The following is a 25,214-nucleotide window of genomic DNA, read 5'->3' as shown; positions in this document are numbered from 1 at the left end:
GTCCCACAAAAGAAAATTAGTTTAGCAGCAGGGGCAACAAGGACGACAGACGTGTGGACACATACCCAGTGAGTAAATGATTGCACAACAATAAAACAAAGTCCCAATAAATAAAAATAAAAACAATAAAATGAGAATAAAAACAACAACAGTAAAAAGCCACAAAATGGCTATTTGCCATTAAGAAGACAGGTTGCAGTACGAATAAAAGAAACCTGGAGTCTTTTGGTCCTACTGATATACTCTAAAATGACAGACAGAGGGCAAAGAGTCAAACTCACTGCGGAGTGGGTAGTTCAAACAATGAATAATAGAAGGAACCTCCCTCAGTACATGCTTGTCTTGCCAGTCCCTTGAGATTTTGCTGGCAATTTTTGCCAGAAGTCCTAACAAACTCTTGTTTTTCAGAATCATATTACCAAATCAAGCAACAATGCAAAAGGATAAAACAGATTCAATAAAACTTCAGTAAAACAAAGACAGTAAAGACAACAGAGTATAAATAATACGCACTTAATCACTTTGCAAAACATTCATTTGAACATAAATGTGTAAACTCTTGTGCTCTGGCGTTTCTTTCAGTATGAAAATAATCGTCAACCTATTTTTTTTTTTTTTTACACTAAATGTATTTTATCTTTAAATAATCTTATTTCCTGTGGGTCCCTGTACCTGGTCATACAAAGGTACAGAGCCTGAATTACTGATTAATAACGCCTGCTTTTATATACGGTTATATTTAAATAGCTGGTATGAATAAATTTAGTGGATCAGGTTACTAATTGTAAAAAAAAATCTATGTAATTTAACCCTACGGATCTGTTTAAGAAAATTATCTGAACAAGCACATGTAAACTAGATGTTACCAAGTGAATTCATAGGACAGTCAGCAAATCTGGTTTATCTGACATCGACAGGTCGAGTCTGAATATCCGGGAAAGTGCAAGAAACGAGGAAGTGCAGCCGTTAAGCTAATAGCAGGTGAAGTGCAAGCAACATCACTCCTTCTGCTGCTTCCACACAAACCGAGGAGCTGTTTGTTCACCTACATTCACAGCAAAATGCCCGAATTACAGAGACCGAGGTGAGAAAAGCACAGCTTGCACTGTTTAACTACGGCACGTTTCTGAGGTCACCGTTTGCTGTCCTGGTTAGCTGAAAAATAGGTTAAATGTCAAATATTGCAACAACGTTAGCTCTTTTGGTTTTTTCATACAAGATTCCGGTTGGCATGTTAAATATCTCAGCTGCTGAGGAGCTGTTTGAGGGTCATCACACGGTGGCATCCCTGCTTGTTCTTTGTGTAAATGTCAAGCTGGATGTCATGTGGAGTTGCAGTCTGAATCCTGACCAACAGGTTAGACAGAGGTGTCACATATGCGGCCCTGGCCCTGGGCTCTGGTCCTGTAGGTAATTTTTAGGTATCTCAGGTTGTTCATTATTTGTTTTTGTAAAAAGATGGTTCACAACGGGAGAGCTTTTAGGATGTACTTGTCTTTCCTTGCATAAAAAAGAAAACTACATTATTATCTATTAAATTAGGCTGCACACTGGCCATTAATTAAAGTGAGTTTGACACTTCTACGTTAGATCTGTATAAAAATGTGATAATTTATTTATAAGGCATGCTTGAAAATCCACCTTACAGAATGCCTCCAGAGGCAACAAAATACCAGATACCAAAAATTCACAAAACCCTGTTGTTAAAAACAAACTGGTGTGTTTTTACATGAAAGAAGTTTGTTTTTTTATATTGTAAAAAAATAACACAAGGGAAATTAAAACTCAAGCAAAATCTGGTAAAGTTTTTCTAAAATATACTGACTGCAAAAGTTGAAAAGACAAATAAAAATTAATTAGTGCCTAAAAGTCATCTTGATCAAAAGTCTGGTTGAAGTGGTAGGTTTAAAATATGTGTAAAGATTCAGACATTTTCAGCAGTACAGAGTGCATATGTTGCCTCACCAGAGTCTTTAGCCCTGCACTTTGGAACAACTTACAGACTTGTACCAAAGGTTCTGAGGGTGAGAGATAACATGTGGAAAAACAAGACTTCTATGTTTAATTTGTTTTGCAGGCTCATCATTGTCTTGAAATCTCTTACGTTTGCATTTGCTGTTATAATTTCAGTTAAGCTTTCAACCGTTCAATTTAATTTAGTTCTGTTGGCGCTAGAGCAGGGCGATATGACCAAAAATATTTATCATGATATACATTTGAAAATTTGTGATAACGATATAACTGATGATATAATTGACACTAGACAAAACACTTTACAACTCCACAACTTTATTAGTGCAAAAAACCCCAAAACATCAATATATTTTCACTTAAACAAGCAGCTGTTTTTATGTGCATTAAAGTTATATAAAAATTTAACAGTGCAAATGCAAATTCCTTGCTGACAGTTTAACCAAAAGGCATTTCCAGTGGAAATTGGCCGACATATCTTCACCATAACCATGTATAATATCCACAAAACTTAAAAAGAGGTTATACACTATTTTCTGAAAAACACGGTAACAACGACGGCCCGCTAGCATGCTCTACCAAAAATAGTGCTTTGTTGTGTATCTGACAGACGAAAGCTAAACCAGTTCCACACCACTGAAGTTGCAGCATTTTTACAAACCAATTCTGGTTCATCCGTTTCATTCAACGATCCGCTTTCGCCCTTCTCATTCTCCGTTGCCGCCATGCTTTTTCCACCATGTACGTATGAAAACAAAGGCACTGTGCATGCGCGTTTTACCCATATTCTATCGCGATATTTCATTTTCTTATCATTGCCCAACATTATACCGGTATTACCGTGAACGGTATGATATGGCCCAGCCCTAGTTGGCGCTATGTGGCAGGCAGACGTTGGCACTCTCGACCTATGTTGGAGAGTGAAGGAAACAGGCAGCATCTTGAGGGCACATCAATGGGGAATTTTGCTGATAATAATGGATAGAATAAACCATGAGGAACTATGAGGAAGGTACCCTGCGATCAACAAGTCCTGAACAAAAATTTGTCGAAGAGTGAACACTGAACTGTTTAATCAGTGTTTTAGTAAACATGTACCATGGCATTAATGAGCCATTGATAAAGCTCTATCGTTGTGTTTAAAGTTGCCAACCTGTGACACGGTGTTTATTGACTATTCTTTATGTCCCGGAGTTTTGTGTGTCTCAGTTATTTTTACATAAGGGCTTCAAAATAGCTGCACAATTAAATACACAGTGGTGTTTTCAAGTAGGGCTGTGTCGTATCATATCATCTGTGATGATACCAGTGTAAAATTTTATGTGATATATAAAAGTGTTACATTGGAATGTTATTGTTATTGGGGTGCCACATGTTTAATGCCCCTAACGCTCACAACAGTGAGACAAGCCCATACGTTTCTGACAGTTAGAGTCAGAAATGGAGTTACTTGAACAACCTCCAACCAACAACAGTGCTATGCAAAGTATGCAAGATAACTGTTTCTGCTAAATGTGGAACTAACAAACATGTTTTACAAGTTGAGGCAAAAACACTAGCAGCTGGTGATTTGCCACCCAAATGTAAACAAATGATCCAACCAAGCATCGCTGCAGCACTGACTAGTTACACTTCATACGGTAGGAAGAGCAAACGGTGGTTGGAAATCCACGGTTGCTCGGTGGAAAAGCGAATCTTTAAGCAGTGGGTTAAAAAGCTCAACTCAGAATACATGTGCCCAGGTGGAAAATGTTTTTCAGTTTTAGTATGCGATAGTAGTGTCCAAACTACTGAAGAGTTACAAGTTTAAGTTACTTTAGGTACTTTAGGCAGTGTTTTTATTCTTTTCTTTTTATCTCTAACGTCACCTTCCTATTCTTATTTGTCTTCATCATCTGAAGGATTCAAGCTATTGACACTAGCGCAAGTGATGGACTGGAGGGGTTCAAGGCGCATGCTGTGTTCCAGGAAATCGACAAGAAACTGCAGGAGGTATTTATGTTACCTACATGAATGGGACTTGATATGCGCATTTCCAGCTCCATAGTTTTATTCGTAGACTTTATAGTTCAATTTTGTCTAGTTCCAGGGCTTTGGGCTGTTTTAGGCCTGCTTCCTCTCCCTTAAGTCTGCTTTTGCCATGAGCCCACATTCTTCTGATTAGCTGCCTTTGACAAATAACAGGACGGGTTTTAGCAGCATTTAGGTATTGCTTAAGGATCGGCATCCCATTCACATTATACAGAGGCAGTAGTATAAAGACCTGTATAGAATGGAGCATTTAGAGGTGGAAATTTCAACATTATTTCTTACAAATGTTATTTTTTTCTTCCTGGTAAAGTTAACACTATAATCTAAGTTTCTTTCTCATATATTTTCAAATAATCTTTGTTTAATTTTTTTTTTGCTCCTTTGATTAATATTTTCCATGCCTTCTTCAGTGAAAATAAATAAATAAATATGTATAATAAAAAACACATTAGGTCTTTTAATAATATGTATTATGATTTGGTCTTTGCTTAAAAAACGAAACACAATAATTTTGTAAAAGTTTTTAATAAATACTTGAATCCACCTATCCAAGCATTTACAGTTTTCCTAGGCTTGTGTTCATATAGCTACACAGGCTTTTAGCCTTATGGTGGCACATCAGGATCCGTTCCCAAACTATCATTTTATAACACAAAAAAATAATATCAAGCTTATGGTGACTCAATCAGACAAATGGTTTCCATCAAAACTTTTAAGCAGTTACCTTTAGTTGACCTCAATCATACAGATTCATCTCAAGCTCGCCAGCAGTGCTCTCTACGTAATGAGTGGGATTTGTCATCAATGAGGAAATAGCAGCAAAGTTTAGTGTAATATCTCTGAAAACTGATCAGACAAACAGACTTGAGTTTTTAGCTTGGGAGCTTATCTTTATCTTATCAGAGGGAATTTGTTCTACTTTTGTATTTTCATATTAGTTCAATGTTTTTCTTTCTTTTTTTTTTTGTTTCTACTTAAATCCAAGTTTTGGGCAGATTAAGGATGAACTAGGTTATGTAATACTTTTGTCGCTGACCTGTGTTGGGCTGCAGAGTGTACTCCACAAACACCTGAGTAAACGGTGCACCCGGCAGATTTAAGGCTGTTTACATTTTGTTTCCCACCAAAACCTGTCGTGTGTCTTCTACGCCCCAGAAATGTCGATTGTATTGGCTTATCTGAAAAGCTGTTTCCTTTCATATTTTAATTGCATTATTTCCGTATGTGTTTTTTTATTGCTAGCTGTATCATTTTGATGATTAATTGCTGCTTTCCTTGGCACCTTAATGCCACAATACACAGAAAATGGGGAAGCTCTTTCAGGCCCCAAGTCTGTAGCTCACAGGCTAATCATACTGCAGGAGCATGCGACCATGCTGCTTCAGTTCAAAGCAGACTTAATAATACAAAAAAAATTATAGGAGGCCAAAACAAACAAAAGAAGAAGGCCTTGAACCAAACCACAGAGTGAGTTATCAAATTTAGGCTTCTTCTTTAAGACTGAAGCCAGTCACCTAATGCCCATGCACTAGAAAACTATGAAAACACTTATAAAAGACTAAAGTCTAGAACCCTTTCCCATCTAAAGATGATGTCAAAGACTAATTTTTAGCAAAAACTGGAATCTGGAAGATCTCTGTTTACATTACTTCAACTAGATTACCTTTCAGATAATTTCCTGTCATGTTACAGCTGGAAATTTACAAGAACAGCTGTTGAATAAAAGGGTTTTTGGCAATAACTGTGTGTGCAATGGAAAAACAGCCCAAAAGAAAAAAATGTCAGAATGTGGACACAATGCTGTGTGGGGGGAAAAATGAAAACGATCTGTTGGCTATTGAAAGTGTTTATGTGATTTAATGTTAAACTTTGCATGAGCCAAGAAGGGAAAAAGTTTATGGATTATGATTAATAATTGGTTTTTGTTGGAATGTCAGGAATGAGGGGACAAAATGACAAAAAATGACAAAATGAAAATTGCCTGTGAAACTTAAATTGTTGAAAAGCTGTTTGCTTTGAGACTGACAGCTCTATTGAAAGCAAAAACTGAAACTGGAGCAGCAGGTAATTACCGAAACAATTAATAATAAAGAACTACTGAAAAACAAGTGAAGACAGCCACTCCAGCCTCCCTGTGGCTTTATATAAGTGCAATTCATCCTCCACAGCCAATTAACACTAAGAAAGCAGGAGGAGAGGAAGGTAGTTGGCTAATGAAGAATAATTATCAAACATACCCAGTGATTAAAAGCAAAACTCCACAACAATATTACTAATGATTAAAAACTCTACAGGATGCCTTCTCATTTAAAGCACTTTTATTGTGTTCACTTACATGTGTATACCTCTGGGCGTTCACATTTAGCAAACATAGTTTATTTTAACATTTGAGCATCTTTATGAGCTAAACAAGAAGAGAATCACCTGCCAAAAACTGAGAGGTACCACACGAAGCTACAAATATCTCTGTCATAGTTTTACGTTAATCAGAACACATGAAGTCTTATTTTTTATATGTTCATTAGATGACCGATGTTAGAATCCAGACACGATTATTTTATTTCCTACAAAGGCATTAATTAAATTAAATTAAAGATAATGATGGGCATAAAAATTAAGAAATGAAAGGGTGCCTGTCAGGGACCAAGCAGTAAAGCATAAAGGACACAGGTGGTTTTAATTCAAAAAAGGGGTTTTATTGACCCAAAAATATGAAAATATATTTAACAAAGCCAAAACTTAAACAGGCAGACCAATAAAAGAGGTCAACTCAATAGACTAAACTCAAGATAATAATTAACAAAACCTCAAACAAACATATGATAAACTGACCTGCTGAAATGACACACGGGGGAACTTAAATACTGGTTTAGCTAAACCAAATGACACACACGGGGGAAAACAAAATGGCTGCCATATAACCAACTAATACAAAACAATTAAACAAACATGAAACACTCCCCAGGCAATGAAGCATGTGGTGCAATCCAATTAGGCTGTGAGTGGTACTTCAGGTCTCCCAGCCCTTTGCCACACCTTTTGCCAGACAGGAGGAGAAGCCAACCCCCAGGTAACTCAAACAAAGAAAGATGTATTAATATAACATAAAACAGAACTTTGACCTTGCAAGGTTAATATGTGTGCACACCATATAAACATTGGAAGGTGTGATGGAAAAATAAATACATTTAATAAAGAAACAATATTGAACAATAAGTAGAATATTTTAAAGTAGTGACTGTAAATTAAACTAAAGTGAATCAACGGGTGGTGAGGTGTGGAGCTTACCATGTGTGGCATGCCATCACACACCTCCCCTCTTCAGAGCTCTCGCTGGAACAGCGAGAGAGATAGTCAGCAGTAAGGTTCTCCTTGCCTGGTACATGGTGGACAGTGAATCGGAATGGCTGTAAGGCCAGGTACCAGCGGGTAATTTGCCCATTTGTGTCCTTCATCTGCTCAAGCCACTGGAGTGCTTTGTGATCAGTTTCCAAGGTGAAGTCTCTTCCCAGTAGATAGTAGCGGAAGGAGTCCAGGGCCCACTTGATCGCTAAGGTCTCCTTCTCTACTGTGGAATACCGAACTTCCCATGGAAACAGTTTCCGGCTGATGTAAGCCACTGGATGGCGGCCTTCCATGGTTTCCTGAAGGAGGACAGCTCCCAGGCCCCGATCTGAAGCATCAGTCTGTAATATGAACGGTTCATCAAAGTTGGGACTATACAAAACCGGTTGCTTACTTAGTGACTGTTGTATGTCATGAAATGCTGCCACTGCCTCCTCTGTCCACTGGATGTGATTGGGGGAACGTGATCCCGTCAGGTCTGTGAGCAGAGCTGCCCTGTTGGAGAACTGAGGGATGAAACGACGGTAGAAACCTGCCATGCCCAAAAAGGATCTCAGCTGCTTCCTCGTTTGGGGCAGGGGAGATGATTCCATGGCCTCGATTTTGCTGACCTGTGGCCTGATAACCCCCTTGCCGATGACATGGCCCAGGTATTCTGTCTCAGCAGCGGCGAAAACACACTTTGACGGATTCACCGTCAACCCAGCTGAGTGCAGGTGGTCCAGAACAGTTCGCAGGTGTTCCACATGCTCCTCCCAGGTGTTACTGTGGATAACAATGTCATCCAAGTAAGCAGCAGCAAAGTCAGAGCAGTCATGTAATACCTGATCCATTAGCCGTTGGAAAGTTGCTGGAGCTCCATGTAATCCAAATGGCAAGACTGTAAATTGGAAAAGCCCCAATGGTGTTCTGAATGCTGTGAACTCTCTGGACCGTTGAGCGAGTGGGACCTGCCAGTAACCCTTACACAGTTCTATTGTGGTCAGGTACCTTGCTTTTCCCCAGACGTTCAAGTAGATCATCAATTCTTGGTGTCGGGTAGGAGTCAAACATGGATATGGAGTTCAGGTACCTGAAATCAATGCAGAACCTCATACTCTCATCCTTTTTGGGTACCAAGACCACAAGGTTGCACCATTCACTCTTAGATCTTTCGATGATCCCTAGGGATAACATCAAATCAATTTCCTTCTTCAATGAAGGCAGCAGACGTTCCGGGATCCTGTAACTTAATCGTCTCACAGAGGCACCTTCTCGTACCACAATATCATGTTCGACAATGTCAGTTCTCCCTGGATTCTCTTGAAAGACTGCTGATTTACACATTTCTCTCACCTGCTGCCGCTTGTCCTCTGGGAGATGGCTGAGATCATAATCTAGAGAGCCAGCAGGTGGTAGATATTGCTCATCTGCTTCATCCTCTTCAGGCACTCGCCGTATGAGCATTGCATCTGCCTTGTGTTCAATACGCTCCACCCACTCCTTCAGAAGGTTTATATGCAAGACCTTGCTGGAGCGCAACTGCCCTGGGGTGGACACCTCATATGTGTTGGGTCCCAGCTTCCTCATGACTTCAAATGGCCCCTGCCACTTTGCCAACAATTTGTTGTTGTCACTGGGGAGGAGCACGAGCACCTTTTGTCCTGGCTCAAACGAACGCTGACGAGCAGATTTATCATACCAAGACTTCTGCTGCTGCTGGGCCTCCACCATATGTGATTGAGCAAGTTCACTCATTTTCTCCAACCGTTCTTTCATCTGAATGACATAAGACAAAATGTTATTGGGTCCCTCCTCCGCCTTGTCTCCCTCCCAGATCTCCTTTAACAGAGTTAGAGGGCCACGAACCTCATAACCATACAACGGCTCAAAAGGGGAAAAACCTGTGGAGGCTTGGGGGACTTCTCTATAAGCAAAGAGTAGATATGGCAGCCATTGATCCCAATCGTTACCACTGTCGTTGACAAACTTCCTGAGCATCTGTTTCAATGTCTGGTTAAACCGTTCTGTCAGCCCATCAGTTTGAGGGTGGTATGGTGAAGTTCTCAGACTCCGGATACCCAACAACTGATAAACTTGCTTTAACAAAGTAGACATGAAGTTAGTGCCTTGATCAGTTAGTATTTCTCGTGGAAACCCAACTCTTGCAAAGAACTGCACTAAACAAAATGCAATGGGCTTGGCCTTTATAGATTTTAAAGGGAACACCTCAGGATATTTTGTGGCATAATCTGTTACAACAAGCATGTAACGATTTCCTGCTTTGCTCCTCTCAACAGGCCCTACAATATCCATTCCAAGACGCTCAAAAGGAGTGCCGATGACAGGGAGAGGTTGGAGTGGAGCTCTATGGGGGATTTTAGCAGATGTTATCTGCAACTGTGGGCAACTTTTACAAAACTGAGCCACATCTTTGCTAAGACCAGGCCAGTAGAAATGATGTTTGATGCGAGCTGTGGTCTTGTGTTTACCAAGGTGGCCAGCCCACGGAATAGAATGCCCTAAGGTGAGAATGGCGTTTCTAACCTTCTGGGGAACCACCAGCTGCAGCACCGACCCCTGTGACGATAGAGAATGTCATTTTGCAAGATGTACTCACTGTTAAGAACCTGCTCCACTCCAGGTTCCTTTTCTTTGGCCTTCCGGAAAAGAGATATTAAAGATTGATCAGATTTTTGGAGTTCAGCGATTTCAGTTGGAATATTAAACCCTAGGGGTGACGGTGTTGGCTCAGCGTCTGTTAGTGTATCCACAGGTGAAAATTTGAATTTCTCCTGCCTTCTTTGTCTGTGGATCTTCCGTGGCTTCACCACAGTTGTCTCAAACTCCTCATTAAAAAAAGGCAGGGCACTCAGGGTCTCAGAGTGGGTACTGACTTGCTTAGCCTGAGCTCTGGTAACGGCTACATTGCACTCCTCAGTCTGCTCAGACTCCAACAAATCAAAAAGCACAGGAAGGTCACGCCCTAACACGGCAGAGTAAGGCAAACTGTTCACAACACCCACATTCAGCAGATACATCTGGTCCTGAACTTTAATGTAGATGTCAGCTGTCGGATATCTTTTCTCATCTCCATGGACACAACAGATTGAAATTGTATCACTGGTGCGAACAATATTAGGTGGGGCAAAATCTGAGTGAATAAGAGACCGAGAACTGCCAGAGTCAAGAAGGGCATTGAGTAGAACCCCATTCACTTCAGTCTGACTCATTTTGATGGATTTGTCACTCTCCTGCTCAGGATCAGCATTAGAACGGGGGGCAAAGCACATTTGCACCATTTTAGCAGAATTTCTTGGGCACATAGGTTTTGTATGGCCCTCTAATCCACAAAGATAACAAATGAGCTTCTTACCGGAGGCCTTTGGTGGTCTAGTGGTAGACTGAGGGGTCTTACTGGTGCTTGTATTTGCTGAATCCAGATGGTTTTGCTGAGGTATCTTCCGGGTGTCCCTCGATGCCTTCCATGCATTATGGCTCCATGCTTGCCCCTTCTTTCTGGCAGCAACAAAAACATCAGCTAACCGAGCCGCTTCCATTGCTGAACCAGGGTTGTGTTCTCTGATCCAAACCTGAAGCTCAGGAGATAACATTCTGAGAAACTGCTCCAAGATTATAGTTTCACCAATGTCATGAATAGTTTTACCCTTTGGTTGGATCCATTTCCCATAAAGCTCCTTCAGTCTCGCATATAGCTCACGAGGGCTTTCATCTGGTTGAACGTCCAGGGATCTGAATCTTTGCCTATATGTTTCAGGGTTAATGTCATATTTTGACAGAATAGCTGATTTCACTTTATCATAGTCTAATGAATCATCAATGTCCATGTGAACATAGGCACCTCTAGCTTTACCAGTAAGCAAGGGTATCAAACGAAAAACCCAATCTGATTTCTGCCATCGATAAGCTGTAGCCATACGTTCAAATGTGATCAGGAAATGTTCAATATCATCAGCTTCAGTTAATCTTTCCAATCTGCCCTCTATTTGTAGGAGAAACTGAAATGCTGGTGAAATGGCTGGATTGGAATTAGTCACAACTGGTTCAGCCTGGGCCTGCTGAGCAGAGGAAGAAGGATGAATATCAGACTCTAATGATTCAGAGCGAGCTTCTGCAGAATCTGATGGTGATGTTCTGACTTGGATTTCTGACTGCAGAAGTCTAAACTGATGTTGAAAGGCTTTAAATCGCTGTTCTTGTCGTGCATTTAACTCACTCTGTTTTGCATCCCGGACGTCCTGTTGTTCCATGTGAGCATGTAGCATATTGACTAGATCAGACAAAGTAGGCTCCTTTTCCACCCTCTCCACAACTTCAGTGACTCCTGAAGCTCCATTTTCCTCCTCTTCGCAGGTTTGCTGAGCAGATCCCTTTTTCTTTTCATTCTTGCCACCACGATGCATTCTTCTTCCTCATGGGGAAAAACAGAAGAAAGAAAAAAAAAGAAAAAAGACCTGTGTCCAATACTGGATGATCCCACTGCTGCCACCAATTGTCAGGGACCAAGCAGTAAAGCATAAAGGACACAGGTGGTTTTAATTCAAAAAAGGGGTTTTATTGACCCAAAAATATGAAAATATATTTAACAAAGCCAAAACTTAAACAGGCAGACCAATAAAAGAGGTCAACTCAATAGACTAAACTCAAGATAATAATTAACAAAACCTCAAACAAACATATGATAAACTGACCTGCTGAAATGACACACGGGGGAACTTAAATACTGGTTTAGCTAAACCAAATGACACACACGGGGGAAAACAAAATGGCTGCCATATAATCAACTAATACAAAACAATTAAACAAACATGAAACACTCCCCAGGCAATGAAGCATGTGGTGCAATCCAATTAGGCTGTGAGTGGTACTTCAGGTCTCCCAGCCCTTTGCCACACCTTTTGCCAGACAGGAGGAGAAGCCAACCCCCAGGTAACTCAAACAAAGAAAGATGTATTAATATAACATAAAACAGAACTTTGACCTTGCAAGGTTAATATGTGTGCACGCCATATAAACATTGGAAGGTGTGATGGAAAAATAAATACATTTAATAAAGAAACAATATTGAACAATAAGTAGAATATCTTAAGTAGTGACTGTAAATTAAACTAAAGTGAATCAACGGGTGGTGAGGTGTGGAGCTTACCATGTGTGGCATGCCATCAGGGCTGTGCGATATGACCAAAATCTCATATCCCGATATAAGACATCTATCGTCCCGATAACGATATAAATCACAAAAATGTAACATTTTCTGTAAATTCTGTGACTCTCGGGCAGCTCGACTTGCGTGAAGTGTTTCCAGCTAGGCGTCGTGTACCTGGAGTCGAGTGTTTTAACTGATGTGCGAAACTATATATTTTTAGATATAAGTTGTAACGGCCGCTGTTTTCTTTGTGAGTATTTATTACACAGCGTGCTGCGGGGAAAAGCCTGTTCTAACGTTTGAGTCTAAGGTTTATTTTTTTACCACCTGACGGCTCGTTTTTGCTTCTCATCCGTCAATACTCTGCATACTATTTCATGTGATTCAGTTTATTTTGAAAAGTCTCAACAGGATCTTGAGCTTTATTGTGAAAGGTTCATGTGGAAAATAAACAAGCGGACACGCGATAGTTTTACCGTCGTTGTTGCTAACGACAACGCATAAAAACAGTCGCTTGTCCGTAGTGTGGTTATATTAAATATAAGAGACAGAGAGAACTGTAAGAAATTAATATAGCCGCTACAGTGACCATCAAAACAATGGAAAAATATTGCCGTAAACAGTTTATTTTGCGACACCACGAAACAAACGATAGCGTAAAATGAAATGATAGACGTTTTTATATCGTCATCTGATATATATCGTTATATCGAACAGCCCTAGTGCCCCTGTGCATTCACTCCTCACATTTCTTCCGCTGATGGCCAGCAGGGCACAGCAACTCCTCTGGTTGCCAAAAGAACCTGGATAACACAGAGGTTTTTGAGAAACTAACCTTTCTTCTCAGTTGATTTATAGCCATTAAATGGCTTTCCTTACCAATTTTATGGTCTTAGTTACTAGTTTATGTCCTTAATTAATGCTCATTTTGTAAAGTATGGCCTTATTTAGTGTGAAAAAATTAAGTTATGGCTACATTTTAATTGACAAAGCTCTACCATACAAGAGGTGTCTGCTCCACCCCTGGCTGCTCATGCTTTATGAAAAACATGATAGGGCTTTACAAAGTCCAACCTTTTTACACATGCATGCACACAAACACACATCTGCTCAAAAAGTTTGCTGCTCGTGCTCAAATACTTTATTTACAATACCTAACTTTGCTCATTATGTTGCTTTTAGTTGTGAATGAACTGTAACCAGATATTTTATATGAAATTAGCTGATTTCTCTTTAGAGAGTGGCAGCAGCAAACAGGACAGCAGGCAGGATGACGAGTTTATGAAAAAGTTGCAATGGGCTTGGACTCATCCAAGGTTAAGAACCACTGCGTAGTAGAATCAGAACTTTGCTTTAGAACTAAATTTAATGGATTATCCATCTCCATTAAAAAAAGGATGGTTTTCTTGAATGGTAATTGGGGACAATGATTCATCTAACTCAGGGGTGTCGAACTCCAGGCCTTGGGGGCCAGTGTCCTGCATGTTTTAGATCTCACCCTGGGTTAACACACCTGAATCAAATGATTAGTTCATTTTCAGGCCTCTGGAGAACTTCAAGACATGTTGAGGAGGTCATTTAAATTTAATTTAAATGAAATTTAAATGACCTCCTCAATTCACACACACTTGCCTCCACCAGTGTGTGAATGCGAGAGTGAATGAATAGTGGCATTGTAAAGCGCTTTGGGTGCCTTGAAAAGCGCTATATAAATCCAATCCATTATTATTATTATTATTATTATTTAGCCATTTAAATCAGCTGTGTTGGATCAAGGACACATCTAAAACCTGCAGGACACCGGCCCTCGAGGCCTGGAGTTTGACACCCCTGATCTAACTGTTTCAAAATTGTATAAATATTCAAAATGTTTAATTTCAAATAAAGCCTCATAGTCTTTATCATTTTATAGATTTTCTGTTCCTGTGCACATTTAGCTCAAATGTAAATTTAGCCCACTCTCTTGGCTGCACCTATAGTTACCAAATCCTGAACTGGAGTTGGGCAGATTTTCCACTGTTTTTTTTTTTTTCCTTCACTATCTGAATATTTTCAGTAGTTTTTCTGCCATTACCTGAAACTCTAAAGAAAATAACACATGGCTTGTCAGGCTGAGCATAAGATGAGTGAATGTAGGCAGTAAATTTGTTCTTTTAAAAACTGACAACTTTATGTGGAACATTTTGTTACTGCACTGAATTTGCAAAACTTGTGAAATATTTTTGATATATTTTTCCTTCAGTCACATGTAGTGGAAACTGTTTTTTGTTTAAGGTATGTGAAATGTCTTTGTACAGGATGGGGAGCAGTTTGTGAAAAAGATTGGTGGAGTGTTTGCCTTCAAAGTAAAGGATGGCCCAAGTGGAAAGGAGGCAACTTGGTTTGTGGACGTGAAAAACGGCAAAGGCTGCGTTCACAATGATACTGGTGAGAAAACTGAGCGGCTGTGTGAGCATGATTTAAAGTCTTCCAGTCTTCTTGTATCCAATATGATGGATTCACGAATGACCCCTTGGTCCCATTTTCGGTGTTAAAATATCTCTGTCTCTTGAGGGTTAAACTGCTCCCATTCTTTTCAGTCAGTGAACAAAAACCTCTGAGCTGTAACATGTTTTTTAAACTTAGCTCGGTTTCTGTGTCTCTGCCCTGCAGATAAGAAAGCCGATTGCACCATTTCTATGTCAGACGCAGACTTGTTGGCCTTGATGACTGGGAAAATGAACCCACAAACTGTGAGTATTCAGTGTTGGTACGGCCTGGAGGCTAAACTGTGAAGTGCTATAAGTGCTGTCCATTTACCATTTTCCCTTCGGTCTGTTGATACTGCAGCTGAAGTTGATTCAGTGAACTCTTTTCTTTCCATAAAGTACCAAAAAACCCAACCAAACAAAAACATCTTAGTCTCCTTAAATGTGCCAGTTGACTAGCTGACAGCGATTTTGAGCCATTTCAAAGTAAAAAAACCTTAAACTAAAGACATTTCCAGTACATTCTATTTTATTTAATTTTGTACAAGCATGCAGTATTTGTTTTTCTCATGTCTCATTTTTGTTTTGGCTAATAAAAGTGTAACACTTACTAATAACTGATTTAGAAACATATTGAATGATTTGTGTGAGAAGGAAAGGCACTATCATATACTCTTTTAGATTTCTGTATAAGCGTTAGTTGATAAGTCTGACATGGTGTTACCATGTTTATGTATCCACTTATGTCCCTCTGCCATGAGTTCTCCAGTTGGCTGGCAAGGTCCTACATTACCCACAAATACCTAGGATGTCTAGTGTGAGCTTCCCACAGCTTTCCAAAAAACATTTTTACAACATTCATTTTATATGTTTTTCAGCCTGACTTAAAGTAAACAGCTATTAGCCACCTGGAACGGACATTTCTGCTGAGCTGCCAACTGAGAAAAAAAGTTTTTCCTCCAAAGAGTCGAACCCGCTGTTGCCAGTCTTGGAAAAAGTCCGTTTGTTCATAGATGAGCTTAATTTCAGCTGTGGAACTGTGAATGAGGAGTTTGCTGTTTTGATAAACATTGTTGTCCTGGAGATTATCTCACACCTTCGAAAAAATTAACTGGAAAAAAAACCAAGACCAGCTGGACCAAAGCTCTGCATGTTCTCAGTCATTTGAGTTGCTGGATGTCTTGTTAGCTGCGGCCTCTCCAGCACGGCCACAGAGCTGTGCACTGCCTCAGCATGTGAAAAAACCAACGTGCCCTGATGAATGTGCAGGGTCATCGGGGCGTCAGGCAAATACTCCCAGATGAAGATCAGTAATACAACAAATTTTAATGTTTACTTAAGTCAGACTTGTACTTGTTGTTTCCACTTATTTCCAACCCAGTGTTCCTGAACACTGAAATGGATTTATCTTAGTATTTAATGTAATCACTGTGCTCACTATTTAGACTTATTTAGGCCAGGTTTGCATTTCTGTGTGAGAAACTGGATATTCCATAACTTTTCATGCTTTTACACGGCAAATTCAGCTCTTTATTCTTCATATTTAGGTGATTATTTTAACACTGAAGCCAATAAGTAACTTACTTAAATTTAGCTCAGATCCTTATTTGTTTGTGATGGTGGATTTAAAAATTGTAGTGTAGGAGCTGTTAACGTTTTTGGCATTGTGAGAGAGCCGCTGCTTTAAGACGTATACTGAATCTGCTTATCCATCTCTTTAGTGTTACATGCTTCTTCTTGGTTTCTCAATCCTCTGTCTGAAACAAGCTGTTTTAGCTATCCTCCTTTTACAGGATGGTTCTTTTGTTTGCCTGCACTACACAAACAAAGACTGAACAGCAGAGCTGTGGGGCATCTTTGCCTGCGATCACTATATTAGGTCCGCTCTGTGGTATCATATAGATACAAAAGTAGAAAACACTATGACACTGGGCGTTTTGTGGACTTTGAAGTAGGAGCCTGTGGCTCACACGGACTATTCACATTCACTGTCCTCATTAGTTGAAATGTACAGAACATAAGAAACAACATAATAAGTTACCTTTTAGCTTTAGCTCTTTCCAAGTATTCTGTGAATTGCGAAACTAACCTTGGAAAGCATTTACCCCTGATATGGAACCACTTTACTGGTACAGCAAATGTTTAATAAGTCAATTACACTGGTTTTTAGTAACTAAGATTACAAACTGGGAACCTTTTTAAAAACTAAACCATACTTAAAGATATTTGTATTTTGCAGAAACAACAGTGAGAGGGGTCGAGAGCCACATATCACAAAATGAACCAATTGTCTTTTCATTAGATTTGTCTGAAAATAAATAGGGTGGCTCTTTTGCACCTTCAAGCTAAATATATATGCAGTTTTGACCTTTTATGATTCGACATTTGACTTATCAGCTCCTCGTTGTTTTCCATGCAGGAAATGCATTTGAACTATTATTACACGTGAAAGCACTAAATTAAGGTAGCACTCAGGTCAATTTACACTAAAAAATATCATCCAGAGACATCTACCATCAGCTCACAGCCATTTGCAGTGATTGCATGTACTGTGAGGTCCTAGAAAAGCCACTTCTGCACTGTGTGTCTGCCTCTTCCTCTCTGATTTTCCTGTTTGACATTAAAAAAAGGATGGGAGAAAAACATCTAGTTTCCCCTCAAATCTGAACTCCTTTTGCCATAAGGGCAAATGCTGAACTGCTCTCGAGTCTCTTTGGCACATTGATTTGATGTCACTGGCATAGAGTGCATCCTGTTCCACCTTACTGCAGTTACTACCCATCCTACAGCTTTTCATTTCACTTTATTTTATTTTATTGTGCGTTTTACTTTACCTCACTATATCTTTAGTAGTTTATCTGTTGTGTCTATTTTAGAGTCGACTCTCTATTTCAGCTTCTGTTTTCTTTCTTTCTTTTACATATTTACTTATTTATTTAATCTATGTATGTATTTTATTTATTTAGTTGCGAGTGTTCTTCAATTTTTAGAATTCAGTCAGCTAACCAGTTGTAACAGTCATAATGTCTGAGTAACTGGTGAGCACAATGGGGTTTCACAGGGCAGTCCCACTGGAAACACTGGTAACCGCTCTGCAACCTTCTCCAGCTTTTATTATAATATTATAATACTAATAATAATGTGCACAACTCAGCGATCCTGAATTGTCATTTTTAAACTCTGGTGGAGGTCTTGCAGGAGTCCCATACTCCCCCGTGTACGGTATTGGTCCGCATTGGCTGAAATGAACGGGAGAGATGTTGAAATCCAGCTCGAAGGACTAAGCTGTTTTTAAAAACATCCCTTATAAAGTGAGACACAGAGTAGCGAGTTCCAATGCATTTATTTACTTGCAAGGAAGCAAAAGCATACGTGATGAATATCTATGCACGTGCTCGCCGGGGCAAGTTTAATTTCTTAACTTCTTCCAACGTTATCCTGGGAACAGATATGTGTGTGATGCTCTTACAGGGAAACAGTTACATGATGCACAAGTACATGATTCTAACCCTGCTTTGGATAACAGATAGCAGAGAAGCCACAACAAGGCCTGAGAAAAGGAAGATTAGAGGGACAGAGAGGGAGAGATGCATTCCTACAGATTACCAAAAGGAGTGTTGCACAGCTTTAATAATTTAAGAATTTTTCTATTAATCACAAAAGGATAGCAATGCAGGCTCCAGCAGTGTGTTTTCCACTGATTAGGCCCCCAGTTATTTGGATATCTGCATTGTTTTTTTGTTTTTTTTGTTGTTTTTTTTGAACAAATAAAAAAACCCTCAGTTTCCCCATTTCTGCTGTAAACTTACATGAATGACTGTTATTTTTATTTCCTTGAGAAAATATTTATCTCTAAAATGGTCACGTTTTTACATCACTCGCCTGATTTTTACCTTCTCACATCACAGACATTCATTTCTCCTTCATGCGCCTGTGTGCTCTGGAGTTCCCTGACCTTTCATAAGCTGTTGTTGCTGTTGTCCCACTTTTTCTCGGGTTGAGTTAATCTCTAATGGTAACTCTTTAAAGCCAGCAGCATGTATTTCTCTCCTGCACTGCTTCTGATTCCCAACCATCTGATGCTTTTATATTACAGTGTATTACACACTCGCTCTCGCTCTGATTCACAGGCATTTTTCCAGGGCAAGCTGAAGATCACAGGAAACATGGGTCTGGCTATGAAGCTTCAAAACCTGCAGCTGCAGCCGGGCAAGGCCAAGCTGTAGACGAGATGCTGGAAAGAGAACAGAGATAAACCACGAGGAATTCAACCGCAAGCCTGGTTTCAGATAAATGTTAAAAATTCTCATCACTGGACTAAAACACTCTTCCTTTTAGTGACCTCACTGACCAAACACTGGGATTAGTAAGCAGACAGGCCAATCTAACTGGAGAACGACATAGATGGAGAGATAATTATTTCTCTAATTTAGTCCCTGCCTGCAGCGATACTGTTAGTCCAACGTAGTAGAGACAGGTACCTCCCTACTTTGTGATACTAATTCAGTTCTTGTCCAATTTTTCTGTAATCTTCCCTGCTAATGAAATCTTTCAGTGTAATATGTCTAGAAATGTTTTAAGAGTAGAGCAGATTGGTGTAATATTCTTCATAATAATGGATTGAACAGTCAAAGTGCCTCCTCATCTCAGATTATGGTTTCTAGGCAGAAATGTAGTATTTTTTTTTAACAGTCTGCCTAACTAATACTAATACAAAATACATATTCTGCTCTTCTCTTATTGTATGAATCTCTAAAATATTTCTACAGAATAAACGTGTCTTTCCTGGGGATCGTGATTTTCATTTTTCATGGTCTGGGTGTATTTGTATTTGGTGCATGATTCCTGCAAGTAACTCGAGGTCTCTTTAAATTTTGCTGATAAAAAAGCACAGAGCAACTTATCCATGAAATGGAACATAAAACAAGACTGAATGAGCAACATGATGTTCCTTCTTTTATGTTCAAATGGGAATGTTGAGTTTCTGGATGTTAAAATGGAAACAGTGGCCACGCTCCAGTGTTTCTGCAGTGAAAAGAGGCTGACGTTGAAGTCTCCTGACACAGTTTCGGGGTGCTATCTGAGGTTATATCAGTGTGACTGTGCAAAATAATGTCCCACTGTTACACGGTACTTTGATGTCAATGTCGGTCGTGTGCCCTTTGAAAGGCCCTGTACTTTTCCAGTGCTGCAGCAACCCGGTTCCAGACTGCCACGCTGTATTTTTTCCTTTGTAGATGGACGAGTGTGGCTGAAAGACAAATCTGTTAACTAGCTCTGACCCAGATTCCACTGCAGCTTTGGCTTGGCTCATGTAGTTTTCAGGTCTTACTCTGCAGTCACACTGGGGTTATTTCATTGGTCAGTAATGATTGCTTTTAGAGAATGTCGTTTCTTCTGTTGTGTTACAGTGAAGAAATTGAGACATTTTAGACTATTTGCAAACATTTATGTAAATTAAAGGCCTAATTAATGTGAATAAAATGATAAAGAAAATTCTTTCTAAAAGAAGAGAGGAAAGTTACGACGCACTTTACCAGCTTACAAAGAAAGGTGATGGAACCTGGCACGAAAAGCACTGCTCAGACTGTAAGAACAGTTTGTTGTGGCTCTGCTCCAAGTTTGACAATGTAGCCTTAGGCTACGTTCACACTGCAGGCGAAAGCGCATCAAATCCGACTTTTTTGACCCTATGCGACCCATATCCGATCATGGTATGACAGTGTGAACGGCACAAATCCGATATTTTCAAATCCGATCTGGGTCTCTTTCGTATGTGGTACTGAATCCGATACATATCCGATGTTTTAGAAAGCGACTGCTGTTTGAATGGTCATGTCGCATTAAATCCGTCTTTTACGTCACCGACACAAGACAGACGCTAATTATCAGCACCGGAGAAACGCCCGAGAAGACATCGCGAATGCTTCCTGGCCATCCAGCGTAGATGTCAGTGAAACTGTTGGGAAGACAACGTTGGAGAAACGTGAACATTTTATTTGTACTGTATAATCTGCAGATTCTGACAGAAATCTGCAACTATCCTTTGAAGCACCGCTCCTCTCTAAAACAGCAATAAGGATAATTATTGGGCTATTTACATTATTATGTAAATAACAAAATAACTTAAAGAAAAAATTGGGAAAAGTGAAGTCCGAAGTCTTTATATTAAGGGCCATCAGTTGTTTGGTCTGGGTCTAAACAGAGCGCGTTGTGTGTGACGTCTTCTTTTGCGCATGCGGGCCGCTTTGAGGGTTCTCACTAGAACGCGTTTGCTGTCGCATTTTATTTGTAGTGTGAACGAGCAGACAAAAAAATCGGATTGGATCAAAAAATCGGAATTGAGCATTAAGACCCGCAGTGTGAACGTGGCCTTAGTGAATTCACCGTCATGAGATCAAATCTTTACAGCAAAACCTGCAGTAGTCTTTATAAAATTCGTGCACTTGAGCTATGGTAGTACATGGCACAGTGGTTGGCATCATCACCTCACATGGTGCAAAAACACCCTGGATTACAATCCACTAGCCGGTGTTGGCCTTTCTCTGTGGAATTTGCATGGGTTCTGTCCAGGTACTCTGGCTTCTGGCTCCCACAGTCCAAAGACATGCTTGTTAGCCCTATAGCAGAGAATGGATGGATATATATCAAGAAGGGAGGCTCTAATCAAACATGTCATTCAGGTGGCAACCCAGAGGAAAAAACTGAGCAAAGTCAATTATGACAAAAACCAGAGTTCCTGAAGTTGCCACTTTTGGGTAGATCTGAAGATGGGTCAATTACTCTAGACTACATTGTTAAAATGCTAAAAATAAGCATGTTTAAAGCCTGCTATAAAGGAAATGTTTTTGCTCTTCTGGGTAATTCCTCTTCACCAATGAAGCAAATAGCCAGTGCAACACAAAAATGAGAATAAACATGTCATTTATTCCCGATCTTGTCACAACTGCTTATTCCAGTGAATAAAATATTAGATTTGCACTTCAAAGAAAGTTTTACTAATGCCACTTGAAAGCAAAAAAACAAAAAAAACAGGATGTTCGCAACAACTCACCTCAGTATTGCTGACATTAGACAGAAGTGAGCTTTAATGACTCGTCGGCTCCTTTTTCAGAGCCTCCTGCAGAGTAAATGATCATGGACTCCAGCTGAGGTTAACAGCGGGCTGACAGCCTACACTCAAAGGCCAGAGTTGTTTGGCCTACCGTGGGCAGCGTAGCTGTGATGATGCACTTGATCTCCTGGCATCAAGCAGTGAGATTTTACACACTGTACCTTTAAGAACTAAATGTTTCATTTTAGGGGGATGCAAAGACTCATTAATAGGGTAGATGGTAACGCTGCCAACTGTCTGCTAGATGTCACCTCAACTTATTGAAGTCGCTGAACTTGTCCAGTCAAGTCAATTATCTCTCAATTATCTGCAAATTCAATTAGTGCTAACAAGTACATAATATTTTTTTTAATTATTAGCACCAACTTGCATCCATCCATACCTAGCCTTAGTTGTATGCTGTTGACTTAGCCCTCCATCCTCTTTTTTCTTCTTCAAGAGATTACATGTGACACCCAGCACATACAGTCAAAATGGCCACTGTCATGGTGAGCCCTGTTGTCTCTGTCACGATCTCTGTGGATGACATTTGTTGGTTTTCCAACTTTATGTGCATGCAGTCCTAAATCTGTGAGTGCATCACATAAAGCTATAAATTATATTCCATGATGTCTCTGCTTGCTCTGTGGTCACTGTGACCCTGACCTGAATAAAATGTTTGCTACTTTGTACCAGTTACGCAACACAGCTTGTATATGGGCCATTAATGTCCTGGAAAATAATTATCTGCTGCAAGAACAGTATGTTTTCAAAAAGCTCTCCTAGGTTTGTTTGGAAAGAGCAGGGTGTTTTAAACCTTCAGCACCACCACTATCACCACCACAACACCAAAAAATAAAGTGGTGATTGGTGTATTTGATAAATACTACATGATGTAATAATTCTCATTCTTGAGAATTAGAATTGCTTTTAATGGTCCAAAGCAGCTTTAGTGGACACTTGTGTCGGTGGGACTTGAATCCCTTATTTTTTGTGGAACACCTTAAAAATCTCTTTGGATTGAGGGTGTTATCCTAATAAAAGTTATGTTTAAAAGAATGCAGATGGGATCTCAGCTGTATGCAAAAAAGAGCAATCACTATCCCAGCTGCAATTTATAAACAAAACATGCTGAATGTGTTTGAATGCGTCCACAATTAAATGCAGCAGGCTTACCAATGTTCATCAGAGTATATGTCCCAAGATTCCTTTATAATCTTACCCTACAACTTGTTCAAAGAGTCATAAAATGCATCTGTTGAAAGGGACATTGTTTAGAAGACTGAACATGTTTCACTGCACTAGTGGAAAATTACTTAAAATTATGTCCCAGCGACCGGAGCCCATCTGAGGGAAAAACAGCCTGCCAAATAATGTGATGAGTAATAACTAGAACATGGACCAGAGTGTGTTTCCGCCAATTTCAAGAGCAGATTCGAGGCTGTAAACCCAATTCTGCCCCCCCGCCTTTTTTTTAATCTTGAAATCAGCAACTCATGTGATCAGTAAGTGAGACTCCCAAACCACATCAAGTTTGCTACAACCACAAGAGGCCCGGTATCTTTCAGTGCAGCGTGAGCATTCATCACTGCCTTTATTCTTGTCTGCACTCAGCATCTGCAGTTCCAGCACAAATAGCCTTCATAGATTCATATTGTGAAGTCTGTTAGGCAATGCCAAAATGTAAGGTGAATTAAGGGTGATTTGGACAGTTGTGTAAGCGTTCATGTCATTTTTAAAAAATTAGCCCAGAACGAATGTGACATGATTCACGTCTATGTAATGGAGACTATTTTTGTTATATTTACAGGTATAAATAACCTCAATTAGTACCAAATATCCTTGAAAGAGCCTAAAAGTTAACAGATCCATACCAACTACTTTCTAAAAATTAAAGTGAATGTTCCAGTCCTGTCATTTTCAGTTTTCCCAAACAATCTCTCCTTTTTAAAGTGAGGTCTTCAAACCAAGCAACAGAATGGATAAGAAAGGTCATATGAGTGACTTTGAATGTGGCATTGTTGCTGGTGCCAGATGGGCTAGTCTGAGTATTTCTGAAACTGCTGATGTGTTGGGATTTTCCTGCATAACCATCTGTAGAGTTTAAGAAAAAAAGAAAATGTTCTGAAAAAGAAAAAAAATACCTAGTGATTGGCATTTATTTTGGACAAAAATGCTTTGTTTATGTCTGAGGTCAGAGGAAACTGGTCAGATTGCTTCAAGGAAAGGAAGGCAAGGGTAAGTCAAATAACCACTCTCTATATACAAGGGTATGAAGAAGAGCATCTCTGAACACACTCTGTTGAACCTTGAAGCTGATGGACAAGAGGAACAGAAGACCACGGCCAGGTGCCAGACCTGTTAGCTGAGGAAACAAGAAACAGAGGCTAAAGTTCACTTAGGCTCACCAAAGTTAGATGAGGAGATTCAAAAAACATTGCCTGGACTGATGAGTCTTAATTCTGCTGTGGGTGGGGTCAGGGGCTGTTTTTTCCACAGAACTGCCCTAATGAATTATGGCATAGATTCAGCAAGATGCTGGAAACATTCCTCAGAGATGCTGGTCCATACTAACACAATATTACCAAACACTTGCAGCAGATTTGTTCCATTCAACCACATCCCAAAGGTGCTCTACCGTATAGAGATTTGATGTCATTGGATTACAATGAACTCTTCTTCATATTCAAGAAATCATTTAGCGATTATTTGAGCTTGTTTTTAACCATCAAAACTTCAAAATCTGTCATCTTAAGTTTTCTTCCAAACACACACAAAAAGGCAATTGTGTGAATAAAGATTAACTTGCTCACTCACATAATCAAAATAATAAAAAAAGACAATAATTTGTCATCAAATCATCCCCAAAGCCATGTAAATTATATTCAGATTAATTGTGCTGATGCACCTTAATGGTAGCAGATGTTCACACACTACTGTAGGAGGTGCTTGTTGAAAAGTCTGGAAACACATGGGATATTAGATCATATCCTGTCACTCCTTTTTGGCATGCTGTTCTTCCACTTTTTAATTTATTTTCAGATGACTAATCTGTCTGTCTCCTAAATGAAAGCTATCTGAGAGCACACCGCTCTCACAGATTGAATTTTCATAGCTATTTTAGCAGCTCTTATCAGCAGTCTGCACTACACTGGTTTAC

General features: G+C 39.7%; 1 protein-coding gene across 1 annotated transcript; it reads left to right on the top strand.

Moving 5' to 3' along the window:
- The first annotated feature begins 918 nt into the window (after positions 1–918).
- scp2b (sterol carrier protein 2b) lies at positions 919–19,751 on the top strand. The gene is made up of 5 exons (XM_084921051.1): positions 919–1,084; positions 3,873–3,963; positions 14,791–14,920; positions 15,146–15,225; positions 19,092–19,751. The coding sequence occupies exons 1-5, from the start codon at positions 1,062–1,064 to the stop codon at positions 19,185–19,187; spliced, it is 420 nt and encodes a 139-aa protein (XP_084777177.1). The 5' UTR covers positions 919–1,061; the 3' UTR covers positions 19,188–19,751.
- Positions 19,752–25,214: the final 5,463 nt, after the last annotated feature.

The sequence above is a fragment of the Perissodus microlepis genome, chromosome 23 (genome assembly GCF_051167445.1).
Source record: "Perissodus microlepis isolate ML-2025 ecotype Zambia chromosome 23, ASM5116744v1, whole genome shotgun sequence".
Classification (NCBI taxonomy): Eukaryota; Metazoa; Chordata; class Actinopteri; order Cichliformes; family Cichlidae; genus Perissodus; species Perissodus microlepis.
This window is presented reverse-complemented; position numbering and strand designations above follow the sequence as displayed.